The sequence below is a fragment of the Pantherophis guttatus genome, chromosome 8 (genome assembly GCF_059756535.1).
Source record: "Pantherophis guttatus breed Tessera chromosome 8, ASM5975653v1, whole genome shotgun sequence".
Classification (NCBI taxonomy): domain Eukaryota; kingdom Metazoa; phylum Chordata; class Lepidosauria; order Squamata; family Colubridae; genus Pantherophis; species Pantherophis guttatus.
The window spans coordinates 24,060,076-24,079,470 of NC_142070.1; the positions used below are offsets into that span (position 1 = coordinate 24,060,076).

The 19,395-nt window shown below is 43.3% G+C and overlaps 1 protein-coding gene and 1 long non-coding RNA gene across 16 annotated transcripts in view; one reads left to right on the plus strand and one right to left on the minus strand.

The window, feature by feature from the left end:
- Nucleotides 1-13,357, minus strand: part of LEF1 (lymphoid enhancer binding factor 1) — a 115,234-nt gene extending 101,877 nt beyond the window's left edge. For 6 of the 15 annotated variants that reach the window (XM_087875556.1, XM_087875560.1, XM_087875559.1 and 3 more), the window contains exons 1-5: nucleotides 6,741-7,182; nucleotides 6,373-6,607; nucleotides 4,964-5,175; nucleotides 2,424-2,484; nucleotides 963-1,096 (exon numbers count right to left, since the gene is read on the minus strand). In XM_087875556.1, coding sequence (XP_087731682.1) covers nucleotides 963-1,096; nucleotides 2,424-2,484; nucleotides 4,964-5,170 — 402 coding nt within the window. In that variant the 5' untranslated portion in view covers nucleotides 5,171-5,175; nucleotides 6,373-6,607; nucleotides 6,741-7,182. Of the gene's footprint in view, nucleotides 1-962; nucleotides 1,097-2,423; nucleotides 2,485-4,963; nucleotides 6,149-6,372; nucleotides 6,608-6,740; nucleotides 7,183-12,926 lie in introns of those variants that run through there. The other 9 variants (XM_087875557.1, XM_087875561.1, XM_034442247.3 and 6 more) reach the window with 4 other exon arrangements.
- Nucleotides 13,358-13,759: 402 nt separating this feature from the next.
- The window catches only part of LOC117679934 (uncharacterized), a 119,154-nt gene continuing 113,518 nt past the window's right edge, over nucleotides 13,760-19,395 (plus strand). Inside the window, exon 1 of the long non-coding RNA XR_004595488.3 lies at nucleotides 13,760-13,885. This is a non-coding gene — a long non-coding RNA (uncharacterized LOC117679934). The remainder of the gene's footprint in view (nucleotides 13,886-19,395) is intronic.

Sequence of the window (19,395 nt, forward strand, 5' to 3'; positions counted from 1 at the left end):
ACACATTTTAACATAAGCTTTAATACATTACAATTCACTTCACCTTCTGCCTTTATAACATTCCGGTTATAATAATCTTTATAATAATCTTAGAGAATACAAAAAACTCAGAAATCCATAACCTCCTGTGGATTTTCCACCATGAATTAAATAAATTATTTAAGCAAGCCCCAAACTATTACACTTACATGAATTAAAAATGCACAACAAGAGAAAAAAATTACTTTGGGACCCTGAAAAATTAGCTCTTGAAGTAACTTTCGGTTTTAAAATATGTTATTGTGGATATCAAATGTATTGACAGCAACCCTAGCTTTTTGTTTAAAGTATTGTCAATACTGGATACTTGTTCTCATTTTAAAATTAATATAAAGGGAAAAATTTTGCCCAGCAAAAATAGATAAGGTTGTCTTACCAACTCAAACCTCAGATTTATTGGCTTTATCTAGTAAGATATGCTGGGGACTTCAGTCTCTTTAGACTTGGGTAGCCACTAATGGAGCAGCCCTACACATGTTTCTCAAAAGTAATCGGTTTAATTGAACCAATGGAGCTTAATCCTAAAAAAACTTAAAAGAAACTTAACAATTGCTTTGGCAACTGCCAGCATCTACAAAGATGTACTTTATAATGAACATCACAAGCATATGTCAATGGTTACATCTGCTATTGAAGTTATACCACCCAGACATTCTGTAGAATTTACCCCTTATGCTCTATTACAGGTTTCTGAATATTATTAAAATGTCTGAATGCAATTAGAAATGATTCTGAGGGAAGAATTGCCACATAGCAGGAAGGAGTCTTCTGAAACGTTATCAAAACTACATGTTTGCTCCTCGATAAACAAAGCTTGTCTTTCCAAAGATAGCTTTTCTTCATTCATTGCATAAAAACACAGAGACACAGATACACAGAGAGAGAAACACACAGTCACACACATATATATAAAGAACACTTACTGTTCTAGGGATTGGTGGAGAAAGAGATCCATTAGACATATATGGATCATTATTCATATTTGGCATCATGATATACCCAGAATAACCAGAATAAGAAGGTCCTTTACTGTATAGAACACCATCTGTGTGTTTGCCTGTAAAAAGCAAGGGTTATTTTAGTCTGTTCTTTACATTTCTAATACAAAAGAAACTTTTATATAACGTGATCTTCATCAAGCAGCTTTTGCCCTTTTTTTTTTTTGAAGATTCATCTTTGCTCATTCAGTCTTTTCTCAGTTAAGTTTTAAAACCTCTTGAAAGAATATATGTATGTAAGAGTTTAGCTTTCCATACATACACATGCTGTGGGATAGGCTGTACAGTTTGACTTCTAGCAAATATTTCCAACCTTCAAAATTGCAGCCTGCCAGATCTCTATGATATTAAAACGTCAAATAAATCTGTTTACCCCTACAACGTACAGAGAAAAGAAAATGCTTATATATGTGACTTACGTGTGCTTTCTCTAATGATTAATATGCACTATTTTTTTTTTAATGTGTCATTTTAAAACTTTAGTAGTCTTTATACATGCAGCATGATTGGGCCAATTAGAAGCAATTAAGGAGAAAAAGAGTTCAGGCTGGCATACAACAATATCCTGCTGATAGTAGTGAGCCTGTTCATCAGAGGAGTCTCCATTTTTAATCTGCTTAATATCTAATTTAAATAATTAGATGGCTAGTTTGCAAGCAGTGCAAGCTGGATTTATGTTGTCCATATTTATTGACAAGTGCTTCATCACCGTTCCTGGATAACAGAAGGCTTGTCTGTGTTCAGGATTTGACAAGAAGCTGAAATATTTTGTGGTTAAAAAAAATTCACCTAACTGGACTCAATGAAAGACTTTATTTAACCAAATATCCAGCAGACCTTCCTACAATTGTCTTTAATTAACAGCAGGGTAGATCTCTAGTGCATTCTGTGAATTAAACTGATTCCTTAATCACGGTTTTGAAAAATAATTTTAAAATAGGTTTGTTAACCACTTCTGTACTTAAGTAAATAAATAAGCAAACATCTGAGTACATAAATAAATAGTGCTGTCTTGTCTTGTAAAAAAAGCACACATATGCTTTCCTGGCAGATAAGCAATTTATCTTTTAAAAACTTTTTTTTTTTTTTAAAGGACACTGGCTTGATTGAGGAAACATTTCAATGGCATAGAAACACAATGCTAGATACCAAAATCACATTCATGACCAACAAACCACATTCAAAAAGAATGGGTTTGGTTAGGTGGCCCACCTATTCAGTTTCACTCAGAAGCATAACAAATCCACTATCTCAACAGTGAAATCCAGAAACCATATCGTATATATCTAGCCATAATATATACTGACTGGGAACAAGAAGTATATTTCCAATATAATGGGAGACTGCCAGGTTGGATAAAGCTGCTATAAACACAACATCTCTTACCTTCTTCAGGATGTTCTCTGCCTTTTTCATAAACTTCCTGAGACTGGCCTTGCCTAGACACCTAACCAAAAATAATAATAATAATCATATATGACGGCTACCATATTTTGTGGTACATAGTAGGAAACTGTCAGTGTCCAAGTTCAGTAAAAGTGTTTCTTAAACATTTTCCAGGACAAATAAGCGAAAGCGAAGGATGTCCCAATATTCTCTTTTCAGCTATATCAGAATGGCTTCCATAGTCCTTATTTTGCATTAGATGCTTGTTTTATTGAAAATTGCATAATTAAAAACTGGGGGATGGGTTTACAAAAAAACAACAACCCACCTCTCTCTAGTTTGTTTTACGATGTTAGTTACCCAATACTTTATGTAAATCCTTTAAAGAGTTTATGATTAATTCAGTAACCTTGCTGATTTCAATCCAAAAATATTCATGGCTGCTCTAGATTAATGCTATTGTATGATCCTATGAGTCATATGAACATGCCTTCAGTATGTCATGGAAACTAATTTACAAAACAAACCAATACACATCTAACCCGAAGTATCACTATGTTGAATGATGCTGGCCATGTAAACATAAAAAATTGGAATCTTATGGGAAAAGGGCATTTTCATTGTAAAAGCCTTGGTATTTTGTTGCACGAGAAACAGGTAACTGTTATGCACAACAACAACAACAAAAACCCCATAAGGTTATTCTGGTATTGGAGAAGTACAAGTGTCTTTTCCTAGAATAAGCCAACATTTGTAAACAAATAACCAGCAATTTAGTGCTGCTGTTTGATAAAACTCAAAGTTAGCTGCCAAAAGCATCTGTTTCATTCTGCAGGATGGTAGGGCCAGTCCCACTTCAGTGTGACACACACACATACATACATATATACATACATACAGTATTACCTACCCATAAATAACATTGTGGGTGGAATTTACTTGGAACGACTGTGTTTGAGACCCTTTTCCTAATTATTGGTAGGGCAGGGCCCATTGCTACATTCCTAAAATATTTCTACATCAACTCCTGCCAGAAGCAACAGGAAGAAAGAGGCTCTTCTGACTTACGAGCAGCTATTACTATCTCTGAGCTACTGAGGCTACAGGAATAACATTTCTCCAAACCTTTCAGGCGTCTTTTTTTTCCATGTAAACAAATTCAGATGGACCTTGGGGGTTTTTATTAATGCATGAATCAATGCAAGCAGTGGATACTTCCTATATGCAAATATGCAGAGCCTCTGTTTTCCTACAATTGCAATCTCAATTTATAATCAACTCTTAAATCCAAATGGAAACCCCTAACGGTGGTTTTTGGGAGGAGAATTCTGTGACCTTTTGCCTGACAAGATCTATTTGTGAAAAGTGCTTAGGATGTGATGGGTGGGGGGAGGGCAGAATCCGTATTACTGTCCTAATCATGTTCAGTTTCTCCATCTAGAGTTAAATAGTTAATACTTAGCCACATATAATTGCCTCTATGTTCTCAGTCCCAAGACTACTTTACATCAGGGATAAGGCCAGGCCCCAAATATAATCTTGATCGAGAACACTCAGCATCAAACTCAAAAGTTTTAATCTCAAAACAGAAGGGGATTTACAAGTCATCCTTAACAGCTGTCTGCAGGCAAGGAACTAAGCAAAAGGAACCAATTTGGCAAAAAGAAAAAGAAAGCCAATGAGCCGAAGGGAGGGGGGGGGCTACTATAGTGGCATTCTAGCAGTCGTGTCCTTGTCTCTCCTCCCCCCCCTTTCTAAGTTTGGGGATAAAGTAGCAATAAGATTAAACTCTGGGTAAACAAATGAACCCTTCTATTTCAGCTTCTGAGCGAGCCCGGGCTCTCCTTCCAAAGGGGTTGGGGAGTGGAGTGGAGGGGGGGGGAGTGCAAACAGCTTTCAAACTCCGCTCTCTCCTCCCACCACTACGCCAGGCGCTGCTAATTCATTCATGGGGAACAGAGGCAGATCGGTTTTCAAAGCGCCGTGGTCAAAAACTGTAACCCACTTGGCGGCTCTGCAGCTTCCCGTTTTCCATTCTGGGCTCACACACCCCCTTTCCTTAGCTGGCCGTGAAAAGAGAGAGAGAGAGAGAGAGAGAGAGAGAGAGAGAGAGAGAGAGAGAGAGAGAGAGAGAGAGAGAGAGAGAGAGAGAGAAACGAGGGGACTGGAACTTTCAAGGAAAGCCCTTTAAAATGAAATGAAATGAAAATAAAAAAAAATAAAAATAACTTTTCCCCATTCCCTACACGAATCCCAGAAGAGACCCGAGGCCAAGAGATGAAAGAAAGGCGCTCCCACCCAAAGGGAAGCCCACCCAGAGAGCGCAAGCGGACTGTCTCCTCCGGGCAGGACTCTGCTGCTCGGGGACTCCCGCTTGCTCCCGTCCTACCCTCCCACCCCACGACCACCGCTCCTTCCAGAAACTTTTCTGCAGCTCCATCAGTCAAGGAGCAGCCCCGGCTCGTCCTTCACACCCCAAGACACCCTTCCAAGTTCAGACGAAGAAGAAGCCCCCTTCTTCTTCTTCTGCTGCCGCCTACCTCATGCCCGTTGCTGCTGGGGATGGTTTCCGACTCGTTGACCAGCGAAGACTTGATGTCGGCCAAGTCGCCTTCTTCCTCCGGGTGGCTGATCTCGGCGAAGATCGTTTCCTTCTGGGGGTCACCTTCGTCTTTGAAGGGGATCATCTCGTCGGTGGCGCAAAGCTCCGGATCGCCGCCGCCGCCGCCTCCCGAGAGCTGAGGCATGGTGGCTTTTCCACCCCCGGAGAATAAAAGGGAAGGCAGGAAGAGAGAACGAAAGAGAGAGAGAAAGAGAGAGGAAGAACAGGGAGGAAGGAGGAGAGCGAGGGAAGTTAAAAGGCTTTGGACGGCGAGCTCGCTTTGCGCTGCACTCCTATAGCGCCCCCCCCTCCGCCTCTCTCTCTCTCTCTCTCCCTCTCTCTCTCAGCTTAAGCGCTGCGCTCTCCTCCCTTTCCCACCCCATCCATATCCAAACACCTGGGGGAGGGGAGAGCGAGCAAGATTGGGAGTGCGGCCGGCCCTGTCTACTTTGTCTGCTTTAAAAGAAGGGGAGGGGAAAGGAAGCCAAAGAGCCAGGCAGACTCGCGCTCCCCCCCCTCTCCTCCCTCTCCCCTCCCCTGCCGGTTTCTGTTGTGTCTGCAGTTAAGACGACAAGAAAGTCGGGGCAAGTTGGGCTTGCCTGAGGGACACTTTTAAGTCCGATTTTCTAACGCGGAGCCCTTGGGGATCCCTCGGGTCCTCCTTTCCCCTTCTTTTTTTTTTTTTTTTGAAAGAAGGCACAACTGCCCGATTTTTGTGTCTTTCTCTCTGTGTGTGTATGTATGTGTGTGTGTGTGTGTGTGTTTGTGTGTGTCTGTCTGTCTCTCTCTCTCTCTATGTGTGTGTGTGTCTCTCTCTCTCTTTCTCTGTGTGTGTCTCCCTCTCTGTGTCTGTCTGTCTGTCTGTCTGTCTCTCTCTCTCTGTGTGTGTCTGTCTGTCTGTCTCTCTCTCTCTCCCTCCCTCTCTCTCTCTCGGTGTGTGTGTGTGTGTGTGTGTGTGTCTGTGTGTGTCTCTCTGTGTCTGTCTGTCTCTCTCTCTCTTTGTGTGTGTGTGTGTGTGTGTCTGTCTGTCTGTCTCTCTCTCTCTCTTTCTCTCTCTGTGTGTGTGTGTGTGTGTGTGTCTCTCTCTCTCTCGGTGTGTGTGTGAAGCACAAACGCTGGTCTTCGAGAGGAAAAGCCAACGACCCCTTTAAATGGAAGCGTTCTGAGATCCAGAAGCGGCCCCCGTTGGGAAGCGACCCCAGGAAGGACTGGGGGGGGGAGGTCTCCCTGCCTGTGCGCGCACACACACCTCGCTAAAGTTGGAGGGTCCCGGGGAGGCAAGGATGCCAATGGGAGAGAAGAAGGGTCGGAGGGGAAGAGGTGAAGAGCAATCTCACACAAACACACCAGAACTCCGCTTTTGTTCCTTTTTGGCAGGGAAAGACTTTTTTTCCCCCCCCCTGCTCGGCTGCCTAATTCTCTACGCCGTCCTGGCTCTCCCGAAACGAACTGAACCGGGCGGCTGGCATTGACAAGGGGGAAACGGAGCCGAACAATTCCTTAGGTGCAGCTATAAGAAGCAGAAGCAGAAGAAGCGGCAGCGAAAGTTCTCGGGAGGGCGGCAGCAAAAAAAGGGACGGTCCTTTAAAAAGAAGAAGGGGAGAAAGTTAGCTTCTCCAGGAATTGAGAAAAGCATCCCCCCCACACACACACACCCGCCCCCCAAAACCGAGCCCGGCTACAAAACTCTTGAGACTAAAAAAAGGCAAACCCACCCCAAACTTCTTCCAGGTGCTGCTGCTGCCCCCTTCAGCGATCCACGCACGGGCGCGCGCGCGCACTCGCTTTTTTTGGGGGGGTGAAGGGGTAGGGGTGGGGTAGGGGTAGGGGCCGCGCGCTCGGTTTTGGTCGGCGAGAGGGGCGGGCATGGAAAGGTCTCCTTTCGCCGAAGGTGCCGGTTGCGCTTCGCTGGCTCCCGGCTTGCCACCAAGGGTTCCCCCTCGCTCGAAATCGCCGGCCCGGGGATTCTGGTTGTCCGCGAGCTCTTGGTGGGCTTGCGAGGCGGGCCGCGCGAGGTGGAAAAGCAGCCGCCCGCCGCGCTCTCCTCATGTAGCGTAACTTTGCCGTCCCTCCGCCCGCTTCTTCTCCTCCCCCCCCCCGTTCTCCCCTTCCCCTCCCCCCTTCTCTCTCTGGCTCTCTCTGGCTCTGTTGAAAAGGGTGGGGGCGGGCAGGGAGAGAAGATGAAAGCGAAGCCGCCGCCGCCTTGATTGACAACTCATTGAGAGATGCTCTTGAGAGAAAAAGGAAACGCAGCCCCGCAGAGAGAAGAAGAGGAGGAAAAACAACCTTAAACCGGGAAAAGCTTGAGGATGGGCTGGAAAAAGCTCGTTTCGTCTTAAACCACACACACACACACACACACACACAAAAGTAGATGCAGAGAAAGCCAGGCCGACAAAGGTAAAACAAAACAAAAAACAAAAAACAACAACAACAACAACAACAAAAACACCGCCAACCTCTCAGTCCGCGGGAAAGTTTCACCTGGAAGAAGGTGGACGGCGGAGATGCTGGAGGGGGAGGGGGAGGACCAAGAAAGTAGTCAGAGGAATCGGAACGTAGGGCTGGCTGGGTTTTGCTACCCCTTCGTTTGCCTTTGTTGTTTTGGGGGGGGGGGTTTGGTTTTGCCTTAATCAGAACGGCTGTTGTTCCCGTCCAGTTCTTCGGGGTCGTTGATGCTGTTTTTTGCAACGGTCTGAGATTGGGCGAAAACCAAAGGAGGGCGAGGGTGGGCTGGCTGCTGCTATTGGGAGGGGTAGACCATCTCTTCCCTCCCTCCCCCCCAAATCGTGGTCTCCGGAAATAATAAGTAATAGTGATCCGAATATCCTCGGACGAATCTGGGACAAGGATGTGTGCGTGTCTCTTGTTTTGTTGGCTTAAGTCTGTCCCCTTTTGGGGGACAGGGGGAGAGGCCGTGTATCCATATCCAATTCTTGGGGGCTGATAACGGGGTTCTCCTACGGCTGCTGTGTTTACAGTGACAAGAGGCAAAACACGTGACGAGACTCTCAGGCTTCCGATTCCCGAATGTTAAAATCCTATTTGAAATAGAACGTTGAAATCTGAAATCTTATGCCCAGTTGGTCTAAAAGGAAGTCCTATTGATCTGAACGGACTGTGCTGAATACACGTGTGTGAGAGTGTATCAGAAAGTAACATCTTCATATATTCTCCTTCCATATATTCACATTTAGTCACTGATCTGATCGTTGGAACATCACAGGCTTTTTATTGCCTATATCTATACATTCATCTCTGCAAGCACCGCCTGCATGTATAGGGGAAAGGAAAAATCAAGATTAGACGGCCGAATTAAGAAACGTTTACTCGGTAATAAATGCGACTTGGCTTGGGTGGGATTTCTTAGTAAATACGGTTTGGGATGCTGCAGCTTTCTCCAGTGCACATTTTGTTGCTTGGTTCTCGTTTTAATCGAATGTATAAATATGCCATAACCGGAAAACGGAGGAATGGAAATATGTCAGACAGAATTCAAGTCGATCCCATATAATACGTTTTCTGTACAGAACCGTTTTATTTTATTTTTTGTAGGACCCAAAGAGAAGGGCGGAGGGTTTCTTGGGATGATCTTTTTTAGAAGAAAAAAAAAAGTTGAGATGAATAAAAGCAAATACGAGAGTGTTGAAAGAAAGCTGCTTCCATCTGGGGATTATAAAAAAAAACCCAGTTATCTAAGCCTCGTAAGGAGAAAGACAAAAGGACTCTGGAGAGTGGAGAAACACGAAACCTCAGGATGCTGCATAAAAGCCAACGCGTTACCCCGATATGAGTTTGTGATCAGAAAAACACGAGTGGGTTTTTGTCTAAAGGTCCAAGCCGGCTGTCCACGTGGCCTTTGGCGGTATATCTCCGTGGGATATATATCCTCTTCACGCCAATGAAGAGAAGGTCTTGGGAAGCAACTTCCACAGTAATGAATGGGGCGGGAACTTGGTGCCCCATAAACTCGCGTTTGATTCGAGCAGATCGCAGCTGGCGAAAAGCTGCCTCTAGGTCCCCCTTCTCTAGCTTTAGGCGGCTGCTTAGAAGCCGAAGAAGTTTTCAGGGGCGCTTTTGCTAAATGTTGATCTTGTTCCACCTAATTCGAATCCTATTTTCCCCTTCACGTTAATTGTTGGAGCTGCCGCTCTCATTGGCAGAATCCCTCCCTTTGCCCTCGAGATTATTGTACTTTAAACTACATAATGGGAACCGCTTAAGAGGCGGGAGGAGGGGAAAGGGAGAAAATTAGCGCGTAAAGGGAGAGCTGCATTTGATGTTGCTGGCGCAAAGAGATCTTCCTCTTTGGAAAAACCAACCCACCCACCCTTCTTTGGAGACGCCAAAGCCACGGTTTTCCTTTGACAGTCGTCTGCGATCTGAGGGTTTTGCTGTTTAAATCTTGTCACTAAACGCTCGCCTCTGCCTCAGAAAGACAGGGAGCGCGATTTGTGTTTGATGGGAAAAAAGGTGTATTGGGAAAACACCTTCCCTATCACGCGTTTTAAGGATCCGTTTGGTTATTTTCTATGAACTAGCAGCGAATGCAACAGCCTAGGCGTTTTGGTTTTTTTTTTTCTTTTTAAAGAGAATTCTTATTGGCTGTCGTAGCGATTAAGCAGCCCGGTCTCCAATTAGCACGTGTCTAATCGATTGGAATCGCCATTAAAAATAAAATAAAAATAAAAATCGAGGAATGGAAGCGAAATCCTTTCAAGTTTCAACGAGATTTGTGTCGATTTGGGGCAATGTTTGACTCTTCCTGGATCCCGAGGGAGGCGGATAGGAGGGGAAAAAAGGAAGCTTTCTCCGGAGAGGACTCTTTCCGCACGGAGGTTTAGTATTAATCTGATCCCTCTAATAAAACAATTAGGAAAGGATTTATGCCCGTTTCTGAACCTTTCCCTCTCTCCCCACGTCTATAAGCTTATATACTCATCGGCTGATAACCACGCTTTCCTTCCCCCGGTCACACTGTTCGCAAAATCCCGAATAGATGGAGTAAAAGACGTGAGACCGGGAAAAAGAGAGCCTTGGGCATAGCTGCGCTCGGTTCCGCGGTGGGCTGAGATACACTTCGATGCACCCCCCTTTCCTTAGCCATCAGGAGCTACAATCTCTTATAACGAGCCAAGGGCCCCGCCAACAGGGTCTCCCCAGCAAAAGAACCGTGTGTCCCACTGAAGAGAGCCAAGATGAGAGAGAAAAGAAAAAAAGAAAGAAAGAAGATCCCTTTCCCCTTTCATGTGGGCTGGAGCTTTTTCCCCATCGGCTTTTTTTTTTTTTGGTGGGAATTTTCTCTAAACTGAAGGGAAAAGCAGAGGAGTTGCGGGGGCGGAGCGAGAAGACGAAAAGTCGGGCTTTAGGACGAGAGGATAAAGTCAGGAAAACCTCAGCCGCCAGGATGGAGGAAGCCCGAGGCTCTTGAGACCAAAAAAAAAACAAAAACCAACACCCATGCAAAGGATTGTCTGAGTTCGGGCGACAAGTTAGGCTGAAATGTGGTGGACCTGCCTGTGATTCAGAGTGTGTGTATATTGGGGGGGGGAGGTATCAGTTCGGCTCTTTGGGGATATAATTCAGGGGAACGAGAGTGAAGCGAGCCACGAGTCGGGCTGCTTTTTTTGCAAACACCGCAGGTCTTTTTTCAAAAGCCTCGATTCCGCATAGTGACTGGCTGGGTTCCCACCATGGTTATCACGCTTAAATGAACCATGGGTTGCAGAACTAATGCAATGTTCTGGGTCCCTCCGACACATTAAGCACGAAACTAACCATAGAGAAATGTGATTATAGCTAGTTGGGGATTCAGCTATGCGAACAGCTATCGGGTTGGCGCATCAAACTAAGCTGCGGGTTTGCTTAGTTGGATGGAGCTCGCTGGCTCAGGAACAATTCTCCGGTTTCACTCCTTAGTTAAGTCATAAACCATCGTTTACAAACGACCCTAACCCCCCCCAACAATTACGTCACATTATGAGTTTGTCGGTGCATTGTTTGAATCAAGCTAAAAGAGGCAAGTTAGAAATGAAAAGACTAAAGATAATAAGGCTTCTTCCTTGGAATATTATCTCACTCAACTCTCTTGTAAATAGAAACTACTCCAATTAAACCCTTACAGATACAGGAGCCTTGGTAGTACAGTGGTTTAATGCACCCTGTTATTAACACAGCTGCCTGCAATTTCTGCAGGTTCGAATCTTACCAGGCTCAAGGTTGACTCAGCCTTCCATCCTTTCTAAGGTAGGTTAAATGAGGATCCAGTTTGTGGGGGCAATAAGCTGACTTTGTATAAATATACAAAAGTATGAAGGCTATTGCTTAACGCATTGTAAGCCGCCCTGAGTCTCCGGAGAAGGGCGGCATATAAATCAAATTTAAAAAAAAAAAGATATTACATATAAGGTATCTTTGTCTATTGACCTAAGAGGAAATTCCATTTAATCCAGTGGAATTTACTCAGAAGTAAAGCACTTTTTCTTCATTGGAAACCCTCTTGAACTCAATAGGATATCCCCCCCCCTCCAAGTTGAATATTAAAGGGCTGCTTTTACTTCGGTGGAGCCCTCCTAGAACTGAACTGTGTCTGGACAAAAACATAGGTTCTGACTACCCTGGTTTATAATACACTCCTATGCAGCTTCCTATCTTTAGGATCTCGGTAATTAATTGCCTATTGGAAAGTGAATATGAAAGTGATACTATGCATATATGTTTATATGTATCTGGTTATGATGATTATGATGATTTTTATATGTTAACACTTTGGACACCTAGAAAACCCACTGTTCAACATAGAAATGGAATATGTGATACAAAACAATAAAAATATTTATATGAGAATGAATCCCACTGCCTGGAAGTCCTGAGACGGAGAGGATCAATGGGATGACCAGTTTTGGCTTGATGAGATCCTGCCATCAATTAAACAGCCTTCATATTAAGTTTGGTATGTAAATCTGGGTTTCCTGGGATACCAAATGAGGAATATTCATTGACCGTGCCAGTAGCTTCGATGGATCACGCACTCTACCTCGACTTGGCACCCTGGATGTGCTCCAGGGCTGAGTGATAAAAATACAGGGTGTACTCATCTAGAGGGCGCCAGGTTGGAGAAAGGAGCACAAGGCACATGATGTCATTCCACTCGCTTTACTCCCCAAGAAACGTATATTTCCGGTGATGTAGATGAAAATAATCCTGCCCCCCCCCAGGTAATTATTGATTTTCTAGGTTGGAGAAGGTTAAAGGCTAAATTTAAGCCTTTTTAACTTAGTAAGGATCTGTATTCTGTCAGGGAGTGAGAATTTAGAAAGGGGCTCAAGAAGGCCTTTAGAGCAGGGGTCTCCAACCTTGGCAACTTTAAGCCTGGAGAACTGCAACTCCCAGAATTCCCCAGCCAGCTTTGCTTTGCTTTTGCTTAGCTTTGCTGGCTGGGGAATTCTGGGAGTTGCAGTCCTCCAGGCTTAAAGTTGCCAAGGTTGGAGACCCCTGCTTTAAAGAAATATTCAAATCTGTTCTGTGGATTTTAAATGCCCTTTGGGCAGCAGTCTCATTTTTGATCGAGGGAACCGAGGATCGGTAACACAGTCCAACATACACTCAGAAGTAACCTTGGTGCTTTTTCTGAGTCTTTAACTCCCACGTGAGCGCCAGCCCAAGGATAAAGGTGCAGGATTCACAAGAAAAAGAAAAACGCAAGAGAAACACGGGCCAGTGGGCAGGATCGCGCTCTTGTCAGCGCACCAGGAACATTACAAGTACATCGGGGTTAATCATCAGGCTGGACCCCGTGTACGAACCGAACTCAACAAACAAACCTACAACGCCCTTGCAGCTGAAAATCCGAGGCGTGTCATCTATAGGGCGCTTCGGTTAAGGCTTAAACCACCACCTACCCTGAATGGTTGTCTGTTTTATGCCCATTTTAGTCTGACGGGGTGGTTGTAGAACCCCGGGACAAGATGCCTGGCCGATCAGGAAGGCTCCATCTAACTCGGATGTCGATGACTCCTTTGTGGCTCGATAGGTCGTGGGAATCGTCCACTTGGGGCGAGTCTCTTTTAGCTCGACGATTACTCCGCGGCACCAAGCAAGCGGGGCAACTTCTTGTAAACCACGATGCTGTTCATCGGGGGTTAAACTGTCTTACGCAGCCAATTCCTGAACCACGAGTTTTAGCCAAGCCGCCTTGGAGTCCCGCGCGTCGTGTGAACTCATCGCATTGAATTATTGGGAGTTTAAACCGCAGACCGATTCACAATGGATAACCTTTTGCCCGCCGACGCAGCCAAGCCTGCGGACCGGAAAAATATCCGGAAATGTAGTCAATTTAATGAAAAAACAAATGAGGTGGGACGAAAAGTGTGGGGAGGGGGGGGGTGAAACCAAACAAGCCAGTGGAAAAGGAGAGGAAGTGTGTGTGTGTGTCATACTCGGTGAGTCAGCTCTGAAACAAAACACGTTCCATTTGCGTGTGTGTATATATACATACATTACACGCATTCGTAGATACATAAGTTATGTCTTTATTTACTTGAGGGGGCAGCCAAAGCTTCCCTCAGCAAATAAACTGAGGACTGGGCAGGAAGAGGGGCGAGCTAGCAACCGAGCAGTTGCGTGAGAGAGGCCACCGCGGCAGCCTCTCCTTATATAGGCAGGAGGCGGGGTTAGAGGGCGCGCAGGGGCGGGGCAGGGGCTCCCTTTGAAGTCCCGCCGGCTGTCTCTTTCATCCTCTCCCTCGCTTCCCCTCGCTGGCCTCTTTGTGTGACTAAATTTGGCAAGAGCGGGGAGCCGCGCCAGGTTTTTCCACGTGTGCTCCGAGCGCCCAGCTGAGCAGGCAAAGGTTCTCTTCCGGGTAAGGAGACAGAGAGAAAGATCAAAGAGTTTGGGGAGTTGAATCTGAAATGCGACTTGGAAATCACAGTTAAAAAGAAGAGGAGGAGGAGGAGGAAAGGAGGGGGGGGGGCACCCAACCCACAATCTCAGCCTCCGGACAAACTTGAGTGGATGGAGCAGGAGGAACCCTGAGTAAAAAAATAAATAAAATAAAAAATAAAAATCAAAGCAATCAGAGGAAGCGGGTTAGTTTTCCTTCCTCCCACGTTTCCAAGTTTGTTTGGCATTTTTGGCACTTACATTAGGAGAAGAAGGAGTAGCTTGCTCTCGGTTTGCCCCCTTTGTAAGTCATCCTCTTCCACTGGCAGTGTTATTTTTTTATTTTTTTAACCAAGCTATGTATTCCTCCCATCTTTTCGCTGGTTGAAGCCATTAGAACAAAGATGTTGATAAGGATTACTGCTATTATTACTTTTTATTCCTCTGTGGCTGTGACACACTGCAAAACCCCTTCAGTGATTTTGCATCAAAACTAAAGGGGGTGGGGTGGGGTGGAGAAAAAAAGCTGCCTTTAAATTAATTATCCCTAATTATTGTGAAGTGGTTTCTTGCTGATTTAGTGAACTTGGTAGTTCCCCAGCTATTTCATGTGTGCGGACACAGAGAACAATAATTGAAACAAACTTTCTTGGAAGAATCTTCTGCCAGGCCAAGATAAACTTGAGAACCAGATGTGTGCAGTTACAAGGGGTTCTTCAAATACAGCGGTTTCCTCTGGATTTAGCTTTAGTTATTGTACTGGCAAAACATTAGGAAAGGGAACCGTTTGTAGAATAGTGCTGTTTCCGAAACATCTGTTAAAATTACTTTTACATTTCAGCTTGGTATCCCACTATTTTCCTTTCAGTGAACTGAGAGGTTTTAATGGATAAATCAATCTCTTTTGAAGGATTTGGCCCCAGAATCCATTCAGTTCAGCTGTATGGCAACTGGGATAATGACAAGATTGGCCGTTTATATGCTGATCTTCCATAACTCAGGGTTTCCCAGATAGATTGTGCTATATCTCCCATATTCTGCAGAAATTGTGTATTGTGGTAAAGGCATTCCGTATACTCTGTCCCATCAGTTGACTTTTTTTTTTTTGTCCAAATAAGACATGTGTTTTAAGAGAAAAATCCCTTTAAACATACATATAGAGATACATAATTAAAACACTATATTTGTACAAAAATCTACAGGTGTATTTTGTTGCAATGAATACTAGAATTTGTTTGAAGGAGGGAAACAGAATTTCTTTTCATTAAAATTAAAATGGAAAAGAAGTTGAATGAAGAAATGCAGCCTGTATTTGTTGACAGACAGCTTAATCAGAGGCACACATGCTAATAAATGTGTCCCATTGAGTTCAACTGGGCATTATTCCAAGAATTCTCCAGTAAGTAGGTTTTTAAAAAGCTTTCCATTGCTGCAAAGGGAATTTTTATAGCCTAATTACTGAGCGTGTTTATATAACATATTAAATGAGTGGCAATTCGACTAATGTGAATATAAACATAGGCTCCTTAATCATAGCTGTTAATTTCTCTATGGTTATTAAGCCTACAATGCCAAGTTAGTACTACCCCAGAACTCCACAACTTGTAGAACTGCTTACAAAATTTGTAAAGTAAAGAAAACATGCCTGTATGAATAATTTTCCAAAACTGTCTTGCAATATATTATACGATCTAGCATAAATGTGGTTTGTTCAACCATAGCTTAATGTGTTATATTAAAGTGGCTTATAAACTATAATGCCTTAGCATTTGCCAGTTGTGGTTGTTTCCAACAAACATGCCTAATGCAGGGCTTGCATTAGGCATATTGCAGGGCCATATGTGTCACACGGGCCAGATGCGTCACACGCTAGCCACACCCATGCCTGGTTTAGTGAAGGAGAAAAAAGTCACAATATATCACATGATGCCACAGTGACTGCGAGTTTGACACCCCTGGCCTAATGGGTTAATTAACAGGAATAAAAATAGGTTATACTATTAAATCTCAACTTTTATATTTCTTTCTGCATGATTGGTATCCTAGGATTCTTGTTATAATGTTAGAAACCACAAACCCTTCATGAAAAATCAGTTGAGATTTTTCTAAAATGACAATTTTTTTTTTTAGATTTGAACGTAATTGCCATTATTACTACTTACTGTTAAGTAGCACCAATTGCCTGCAGTTACTGCAAGTTCAAATCTCAGCAGGCTCAAGGTTGACTCAGCCTTCCATCCTTTCGAGATAGGTAAAATGAGGACCCGGATTGTGGGGGCAATAAGCTGACTTTGTATAAAAAATAACACCACTTGGGGGGGCCGAAAGCCCTACTAAGTAGGTATATACAAAAGTATGAAGGCTATTGCTTAACACATTGTAAGCCGCCCTGAATCTCCGGAGAAAGGGCGGCATATAAATTGAACCAATAAATAAATAAATAAATAAATAAAATAAATAAATAAATAAATAAATAAATAAATAAATAAATAAATAAATAATATTCAAAATGACATTATATATAGCTGAACCTGGAGTATCAGCAAATATTATGACAGTAGAACATCATTTTCATAATTTTATTTACCTCAGAAATGTGCCTCTTGAAAACATCTAGTCATGTTCTAGAGCAGGGATGTCAAACTCACGTCGTCATGGCAGCATCATGTGAGGTATCGGGACTTTTTTCCCCATCGCTAAACCGGGCGTGGGCATGGCCAGTGCGTGATGCATCTGGCCTGTGAGCCTGGAGTTTGACACCTTGTTCTAGAATATATCCCCCAGTAAGAATGAATGTTTGTTGGTCATTGACCAGCATAAATCCAGTAACATTATCTGACTCATCCTATTATTTTGTCATTTGGAAACAAGGAGCATGTAATCTACCCATATTTCTGCAATCTTGAATAGGAACTTAGTTGAAAAAAAAAATCAATGAGAGGTTTGACTCTTAACAATTCATTTCTACAGAAAATAGGCGGAAAAACAGTACACTGTATATTCTCCATATGCATTTTTCAGACAAGTCAATGTCTTAAAAAGGATGAGACTTATGGTAATGTCATGGAGAGTGCCGAAATCATTCAAAAAATAGCAAGATGAAATGAATGAGCATTTACCCCATGGCTCAAACAGCTGTGCTTATTCTGTTGATGATGTTTCAGCCAGACAAAGTGTCTGTACAGCTTCCAGCTAGATGCTGCACGTAGAGAATGCCCAGCCTGGAAACGTTGGCCAGCAACATTTGACCAAGAGATATACAACTGCTCTAGTTAGGAACAAATTATGTCATTTTAGGATCGTGAAGTAAAGCATCTCAATCGATCACATTTGTTGGTTCTGAGAGCTTGATTACCAGCAATGGCTCTTAGAGAAAGCTCATTATAGTGTGACGGGGCTAAACACCTAATTATTTTCTCAAAAAGAAGCGCATTTGCAAAATCACAGAATTTTCTGCAATATGTACTGTATGTATGGTGCAATTCTATTATTGGAGGATCACACTGAATCCAATGTATGGACTGGATACTTTTCTTAACCCCAATATGGATGGGGGGTAGGAAACTGAATGATATCAGTGTTGAGTCTTCACACAAGAAAAAAATCAATTCTTGATCATTGTTTCAACTGTACAAGGAGTACAGTTTTTCTGCTTGAGAGATTTGGGTGATGTGTTGATGGGTGACTCTCCTAAAGGTAATGTGAAAACAACAAATGTTACTTTCTTAAGAGCCGTGGTGGTGCAGTGGTGAGAATACAGTACTGCAGGCTAACTCACTGCTCGCCCCAGGAGTTCGATCCTGAATGGCTCAAAGTTCCATCCTTCTGAGGTCAATAAAATGAGGGCCCAGATTGTTGGGGGCAATATACTGACTCTGCTTAGAGGGGACTGTAAAGCACTATGAAGCGGTATATAAGTCTAAGTGCTATTGCTATTCTTCTTGTGCCATATCCGTCATCGGACATTGGCGGTTATGTTGGCGATCCTATTTTTATCAACAGCTGCGCAAAAAAGTGCTGCTGAGTTTTGTCCAAACAAGTCTCTTTGATTTTGAAGCCATGATGTTCTTCTTCTGCCTGGACCTCATTTGCCTTTCAATCTTTTCCTGGAGGGTTGGTGTATTTTTCCAGGTGTAGCATCACATGTCCGAAACATTCTAACTTTCTCTTTTTAATGGTTTTGATAGTTTCCCTTTGCTTTCCCAGGTGGCTTATCACCTCCCCATTTCTGATTTTGTCAACCCAGCTTATACATAACAGCCGTCTGTAAATCCACTATATAAATAGCTATTGCTATTGCCATTACCATTTCTTTGGTATTTAATGAATTTTTGTTTAAGAAACCAACCACTTTCCTGTCAAGTATTTAGTAGTTTCCCCTCTCTATCATGTGAAAAATTGCATTTTAGAATAAATATGGATGAGGGCCATATATAGATTTGGTGAAGGGGCACATGTAGGTAGTCCTTGACTTACGACCACAATTGAGCCCAAAATTTCTATTGCTAAAGTTTTGTCCCATTTTATGACCTTTCTTGCCACAGTTGTTAAGTGAATCACTGCAGTTGTTAAGTTAGTAATATGGCTGTGAAGTGAATCTGGCTTCTCCAGATTTGCTTGTCAGAAGGTCGCAAAACAGGATCACATGACCTCGGGATACTGCAACCATTCATAAATGCATGCCAGTTTCCGAGCACCTGAATTTTGATTATGTTATCATGGAGGTATTGCAACCGCAATAACTGTGGGAAATGGCCCTAAATCATTTTTTTTCAGGGCTGTTGTCACTTTGAATTGTCGCTAAAGAAATTGTTTTAAGTTGAGGACTTCCTGTATTGGCTTATGGCAGGGGTGTCAAACTAGCAGTCAGCGGGCCAGATGCATCACGTGCAGGCCACACCCACCCCGGCTCCGCAAAGGCAAAAAATGTTGTGGTACATCATGTGACACGATCAAGTTTGACACCCATGGCTTATGGGCTCAGGGTCTGCCTTTGTTCTCTCTGGGTGAAAGTTGTAAGCAGCAGAAGGCAATCTCTTCAGTCACCCTGAAGAAGTATGAGACAGAGTCTATCCAGTTCCTTCTGAACAAAAGAAGGTATTCATTTCTCTTTACAGAGGGAAGAAAGGATTGATGGAAGGAAAGGAAGGAAGGAAGGAAGGAAGGAAGGAAGGAAGGAAGGAAGGAAGGAGAAAGAGGTGAGATTAGAGAGGTGAAGATTTGGTCTCCAAGCTACAGATTCTCCATTACGTCTACATCTGCTGAAAAGTAAATCCCAATTGAGCTCAAGTAAGCGAGGATTTGGCCTTCGAGGTGAATTAAAGAAAAAAGTTATATTATTTCACTTATTTTATATTTCTAGTGATAAATGCTATGCCTACTGAATACAGTAGGGCTTATTTATCAGTTAGTTTGTCAAACATTGTGTTGTTTAAGAAGCAGCAGTATTTTTTTCGAGAGCATTAAGGTCAGTTCTGTGTTTCTGGCAAA